Below are 6030 nucleotides of genomic sequence, written 5' to 3' on the forward strand. Positions count from 1 at the left end.
CAGCTCACAAGCTTGGCCTGGGCCAGGGAAGGGAGCAGACAAACATCTGGACCGACCCCAAACGAGCTGGTTCTGCAGGTTGGGTGTCTTCTGCTGCTTGTCTCACATCCTGCTGCTCAGCGGTAGATTTGTTCCTGCTCAGTGCTAACAGGAAACTCACACAGCATTTCTGTTTCAGCTGTGCCAACGCTTTGATCCCTTGCTGCTTGGATGGGGCGTTTGAAGAAGGATGCCTGTGCTGATGTCCAGCCAGGCTTTGGGGATGAGTCTCCACACCAGGGTCCGTCTGACAGGACTGAGGGTTGGGGATCCAGCCAGGTCAAGTCCAGCGTGCTTTGCTCTTGTTCTTAGTGCTTGTTTTTGCTCAGGAGGGCAGGAGGTGAACCTCGTGAACCAATGCCTGCAGACGGGGTTTGCAGAGAAAGAGGTCCTGCAGGCCTTGTGTGACAGCCACGGAGCTGCAGCGAGGCTGCATCAGTGTAAAACACCAGAGATCCACGGAGGTGTGAAGGGGAGCTGTGGGCTGCAGTCACGCAGGAAGGGATGTGCATGCTCGGGGTTTGGTTGTTGTGTGTGTGTTAAGTGACTGTGATACCACTGCTGGGTCAGTGTGAGTGTACGGAACAAGTGTGACAGCCTTTTTGATGGAGCCCTGTGAAAGGAGTCCTATGGACTTGAGATCCAACTATCAGCCTGTGGGCATCATCCAGGAGTTGGGGTAGGGGATGAGGCAAGGGAAGTTGGGCTGAGAAAGGGATGAAGCAGTCTGGCAGCAGTTCTGTGTTTCTCCCATCTCCTGCTTTATTTCCTTCCAGGTGAAATAGATGGGTGCTGCAACATGCCCTTGAATGTAACAAAACCCACTCTAGTGTGGATTTGACATGGGCCCAGCACTGCAAGGTACGCTGCTGGGAGGAAGCGTCCATCTGGCTGAGGGCAGGAAGGCCCTCCAGAGGGATGCACTGAGGCCAGTTGTGCGAGGCTCAACAAGAGCAAGCGCCAGGTCCTGCGCTTTGGTCATGACGACCCCGTGCCAGCTTCTCCAGGATTTGGCTGGGGTAGAATTCCAAGCAGCCCCTGATTCCAGAACGTTGGGCTGGGCTGTTGGAATCTTCTGCCCTTGTGACTGGTCTTGCCTCCCCACCCTGTCCGTCGTGGTGGAGCAGCCTGGTGGCCCTCAGTGATGTCATAAGGGCTAGAATGAGGGGAGGAGCAGTGCGTGCTGCGTCCCTTCATTGGAGCGCTGGAGCTCTGACTGAGCAGCTCGCTTGTTGCACTTGTGCACCGACTGCGTCCCTTTGTCTTCACACCGTCCTGTGCAGCACCTTGTAGGTAAGCTGAGACAGTGTGGGAGAGACGGGGGGACAGTGAGTGCTGAGAACTGCTGGCTGGCGGAGCTCATAGGATCACATTCTCTCCATCAGCAGAGGGGTGGCCATGAGGGACAGGGAGGTGATCGTCCCCCCCTGCTCTGCTCTTGTGAGGCCCCAGCTGCAGTACAGTGTCCAGAAAGACAGGGAGCTGTTGGAGAGGGTCCAGAGGCGAGCCACAGAGATGATCAGGGGACAGGAGCACCTCCCCTACAAAGACAGGCTGAGGGAGCTGGGCTTGTTCAGCCTGGAGAAATGAAGGCTGTGGGGTGACCTCATGGCAGCCTTCAGTACCTAAAGGGAGCCTAAAAAGAGGAGGGAACCAACTCTTTGAAAGGGTAGATAACTGCAGGACAAGGGGAAATGGTTTTAAGTTGAAAACTTGAGTTTTTAAGTTGAGGGAGGGCAGATTTTGGTTTTTCCCTCGTAGTCTTTGCTAAACCGTGGAAGCAAACTGACCTGCTCTTTCTCTCTCCTCTCTCCACCCTCTGCCTGCTTCCCTGCTGCAGCTTTTGCTCGTGGAAGATCAGAGCAAAGTGACAAGGAACGGCTGCGGATTCGAGAGATTTCTCTCCCTCGTTCTGATCTCTTGCCAGGTACCTGCCATGGTTTGTCCCCCCACATGCTTTAGCAGCCCGTGACGCCCCGTGTTTAGTAACACAGCCTCATCCAGCTTTGATGGGACGCTGGTCACGTGTGGGTTTTTTCCACGAGCTCTGCAGCTCAGCCCTCAGAAGGATGCTGTCTGTGGTGCTGTGACCAGCTGGTCTTAAACAAACCAAACCCTTAGGCAAAGAGTCCCAGCCCCAGCTTGTGCAGAGCTGCACAGCATCACCAGGGACACCAGCAGGCGTGCTTGGGCTGTGTGAGTGTGCCCGACAGCTGTAGGGAGCACAGCAGAGATGTGAACAGAGAACATAAAAGTGTGTTTCTTTTCAGTTCCAGCTTGTCACACCTACGCTGATGGCTGTGGCGTGCAGCGAGATCAGCTGTGGGCCTGACCTGGCATGGACAGAGGTAGAGTATGAAGCTCTGATTGGTCTTTGTTCCCTGACTGCAGCCAGCAGAGTGAGCCGCAGATGTGCTCTCCTGCTTTCCAAGAGAGCTCCTCTGTGGCAAGACAGCAGTGCAAGCGTGGCAAGTTTATAAAAGTACCAGAGCCATCTCGGCTGTGGTGTTTGTCCTCTACTGACTTTTCCCTTGAAATGGCTGCAGAAACAACAATCATTCTCTGCTCTGTTTGGCCTCGCTGTTGGTTGGGCTGCTCAAGAGAGCTGCTTGGTGCTTGCAATGGCACTGTTTGCACCTTGTAACTGCAGCCGTAGCTTTGGTTACCCTCTTCACGGTCTCCTAGCATCTGAAACAGTCAGCCTTCCTGCACAAAGAGCGCAGGAAAGGAGGGGGCAAAATGGACAAGGCCACCTGTCTGCGTCAGTGCCATTGCTGATTAGTCTGGGTGAGGAGAGATGCAGCATTGCCTGGCGTGTGCCTGCTGCACACCTGGGAGAGAAACAGCCGTTATTAGACTTGCAGTTCCTTCTGAAGTGCCCACGATAAGGACCGAGTGCATTTCCTGCAGCTTTCTCTGCAGATGTGCTCCTCACCTTGAAATCCTCCTTGTTGGTTCCCAGCTCCTCACCGTGGCCTGTGCTCTCTGTTTCAGGCTGAGAACAAGGGGAAGCCCCTGCTGGACCATGAGGTGGCACCTGTGAATGTTCCAGCTATTGCTGCTGCCCATGCTATTAAGAGATACGTTGCCCAGGCAGCGGATGAACTCTCCTTTGAGGTAAGCAGTTCAAGGCGTTCCTTGTTGCTCAATTTTACAATGGCAAATGCCTTCAGAGCTGCACTGGTGCAAGTGCTCTCATGCTCTGCGATGTTTGGCAGTGCAGAAGAATGCAGTCATTTGAGCTGTGCTTTCCTCCCAGCCGTGCTGAAGCTGGGATTGACGTTGCAATCTCTTGCAGGTGGGAGACATCGTGTGTGTCATCGACATGCCACCAAAGGAGCTGACCCCCTGGTGGAGAGGCAAGCTCGGCTTCCAGGTAGGCACAAGCTTCAGACTGGAGAGTGCAACTTCAGTAAAGGCAGGAATCTCAGCTTAGAGCTGCTCTGCCTGCACAGGATGCCTAGTGGACATAAACAGTTTCCCTGTGTCGGTGTCAGAGGACCTTGCCTTTGGCTGCAAATGTTGAAAAATTGTTACCTTTATGCTGTGAACTATGGCCATTTTCTGCTGGATAGTCTTATGGAACGTCAGGCAAGCACATTCCGAGGGAAATGTTATGTGGCTTTTGGTTTATCAGTTCAGATCTGAGAAGTGCTGCATGCAATAGTTGGCCTCTCTTTTCTTCTTGTTACAGGTTGGATTTTTCCCAGGGGAGTGTGTGGAACTCATTAATAAGAACATTCCTGAGGCACTCATCAATTCTGTGCCAAAGCCAGGTACGGATGTTACATTTGATGGTGTCGGGAAGCAAAAGGGAGTCTTTTTTGGGGTGGTTCCGTGTTTAATACCTCCTTTACTTATCCCACATTGTCCTCTGGGTTGATGATTCTTCATGCACACCATGGGGCAGAGATTTGGCCCAATCTTCCTGTGTTTATGATTGGACTTGGCAAAACTATAGAATCTTCATAGAATGGCTTGGGATGGAAGGGACCTCAGGGATCATCATGCTCCAACCCTCCCGCCTCAGGATGGTCTCCCAGCCCCCACATTTAATGTGAGACTAGACCAGGCTGCCCAGGGCCCCATCCAACCTGGCCTTGGGCTCCTCCAGGCATGGGGAAAATCCCTTTTTGTATGTACTGGTTGGTAATGTTCTTCCCGTTCTGACGTGCTCTGTAGAATGTGCTGTGCTCGGCCTCGTCCAACGGAGCCAGACCTGAAATGACCTGGTTTCTTCCTTTTGTTGTGCAGTGCCCAAGAAACGCAGCAAGATCCTCACCTTCCTTCGTTCCTTGGTGAAGGCCCGCCCAAAGAAACCGACCGAGTGGGAGGTGGAGAAGGAAAGGGTGTTTGGCGGTGACCTGGGAGAGCATCTTCTCCACTCCGGTCGTGATGGTAAGGAGCTGCCCATTCCTGAGATCTTCCTCTGCTGGGCATCTAAAGAAGATGAAAGGGAGCTCATATCTAGCAGGGGGCAGGCTGATAGCCGTGGAGACACGTGTAATGGGAGTTGATGGCTGAAGGATCAAGTGAGGCGGATGCTCCTAAGAGACAAGCACATCTGTATTTGCTTCAGCCAAGCCTGGCTGGGCTTAGTGGATGGGATGTGAAGCACAGCCTGCAGCACGATTGAATCAGGAGCTCCACTGACGGCTGGCACGTGTTCTTCAGTCCCCCAGGTCCTCCAGAGCTGCGCTGAGTTCATTGAGCAGCACGGCGTGGTGCAGGGGATATACCGCCTGTCCGGCGTCGCGTCCAACATCCAGAGACTGCGGTAAGAGTGCTGCGACTGACACAGCCTGAGTGCATCTGGTGTGGCTTTGGGCTTGCCTTCCTCTCGCTCAACCGGGTTTGCGTCCCTCTCTCCAGGCAGGAATTTGAGTCGGAGCAGATTCCTGAGCTCACCGTCCGTGACATTCACAGCGTGAGCTCCCTCTGCAAGATGTACTTCAGGGAGCTCCCGAACCCTCTGCTCACCCACCAGCTGTACGGCAAGTTCTCGGTAAGCACAAGGCCACGTCTTTCATTTCCCTCTTCCTGGGCCTCTTGGCAGATGGCGGCAGCAGTGCCCCAGCTCGGAGGCCCTTTTGCTGTCAGCCCCACGAGGTTTACTCGCAGTGGTGTACTAGCCTGATTGGTGTCTCGCTCCCTTTCTGCACTACTCCAGGATGCTGTTGGTGCCGCTACAGAGGAGGAGCGGCTGCTCAGAATGCAGGACGTCATCCAGCAGCTGCCCGCTCCTCACTACAGGTCAGTGCTGCCCTCAGCCTGCTGAGCTCAGCCCTGCTGCATTGCAGAGGGCAACGATGCGGTTCCAGGCTCTGTCTCACGCCGGCAACACGATGCCTGTGTATGCTGAAGGGTTGAAGGCTCCATGGGCTGGCTTTATGGGGTCAGTTCCTGGGCACGGGGGCACGCTTGGTGCAGCTGATGGCTGCGGCTGTGCTGTGCTGGGGCTTGGTGCTGCAGCGTGGCACTCAGTCAAGTTGGATCTACTTCATCTTTGGTGACAGTAGCAATCACAAGAAGTAGCATGAATGGAGGTTTGCTTTCTGAATTGCAGCACGGCATGCTCGTTGGTGCTGAACGTTTGCCTCTCTTGTTTTCCAGGACACTGGAGTACCTGATGAGACACTTGGCGTGTCTGGCTGGGAGCTCCACCATCACAAACATGCATGCCAAGAACCTAGCCATTGTGTGGGCTCCAAACCTCTTAAGGTAAACTGCTGGTTCTGTTTCAACACAACGCTTACATCTGTTCTCCATTAAAAAAAAAAACAGTGCTCCCTTTTTCTCCATCAAATGTGCTCTTCTCCTGTAAAATCTGTGGCTGACAGAAAAGCAGGAGCCTGAGCTGTTCTCCATCCCCACGGGCACAATGTCTAGGTGACAATTTCTGCAGTCTTGTTGAGATGGGACTGACGTGTCCTTGATCATCCAGGGGAATTTCTGCAGTGGCATCACTGATTGCCCACTGCGGAAGTCTCC

General features: G+C 53.8%; 2 protein-coding genes across 2 annotated transcripts; both read left to right on the forward strand.

The window, feature by feature from the left end:
- Nucleotides 1-3347: 3347 nt before the first annotated feature.
- On the forward strand, nucleotides 3348-4492 carry LOC149912320 (rho GTPase-activating protein 32-like). The gene is made up of 4 exons (XM_090130995.1): nucleotides 3348-3415; nucleotides 3734-3815; nucleotides 4294-4444; nucleotides 4486-4492. The coding sequence occupies exons 1-4, from the start codon at nucleotides 3365-3367 to the stop codon at nucleotides 4490-4492; spliced, it is 291 nt and encodes a 96-aa protein (XP_089987121.1). The 5' UTR covers nucleotides 3348-3364.
- A 64-nt stretch (nucleotides 4493-4556) lies between these two features.
- Nucleotides 4557-5764, forward strand: LOC149912321 (rho GTPase-activating protein 33-like). The gene is made up of 4 exons (XM_090130999.1): nucleotides 4557-4816; nucleotides 4912-5044; nucleotides 5210-5292; nucleotides 5653-5764. Exons 2-4 carry the CDS (start codon nucleotides 4985-4987, stop codon nucleotides 5762-5764), a joined length of 255 nt encoding a protein of 84 aa, XP_089987125.1. The 5' UTR covers nucleotides 4557-4816; nucleotides 4912-4984.
- The last annotated feature ends 266 nt before the right edge of the window (nucleotides 5765-6030 follow it).

The sequence above is a fragment of the Phasianus colchicus genome, chromosome Z (genome assembly GCF_987193195.1).
Source record: "Phasianus colchicus chromosome Z, bPhaCol1.hap1.1, whole genome shotgun sequence".
In the NCBI taxonomy this organism is placed as follows: domain Eukaryota; kingdom Metazoa; phylum Chordata; class Aves; order Galliformes; family Phasianidae; genus Phasianus; species Phasianus colchicus.

What these genes read in the sequence shown, in the direction of transcription:
- LOC149912320 (XM_090130995.1), top strand. Translation starts at nt 3,365, where the DNA reads ATGCCACCAAAGGAGCTGACCCCCTGGTGGAGAGGCAAGCTCGGCTTC. An exon ending in GAGGCAAGCTCGGCTTCCAG is followed by an intron (nt 3,416 to 3,733) that starts GTAGGCACAAGC and finishes TTCTTGTTACAG; the next exon opens with GTTGGATTTTTCCCAGGGGA. An exon ending in CAATTCTGTGCCAAAGCCAG is followed by an intron (nt 3,816 to 4,293) that starts GTACGGATGTTA and finishes TTTGTTGTGCAG; the next exon opens with TGCCCAAGAAACGCAGCAAG.
- LOC149912321 (XM_090130999.1), top strand. Translation starts at nt 4,985, where the DNA reads ATGTACTTCAGGGAGCTCCCGAACCCTCTGCTCACCCACCAGCTGTAC. An exon ending in AGCTGTACGGCAAGTTCTCG is followed by an intron (nt 5,045 to 5,209) that starts GTAAGCACAAGG and finishes GCACTACTCCAG; the next exon opens with GATGCTGTTGGTGCCGCTAC. An exon ending in CTGCCCGCTCCTCACTACAG is followed by an intron (nt 5,293 to 5,652) that starts GTCAGTGCTGCC and finishes CTTGTTTTCCAG; the next exon opens with GACACTGGAGTACCTGATGA.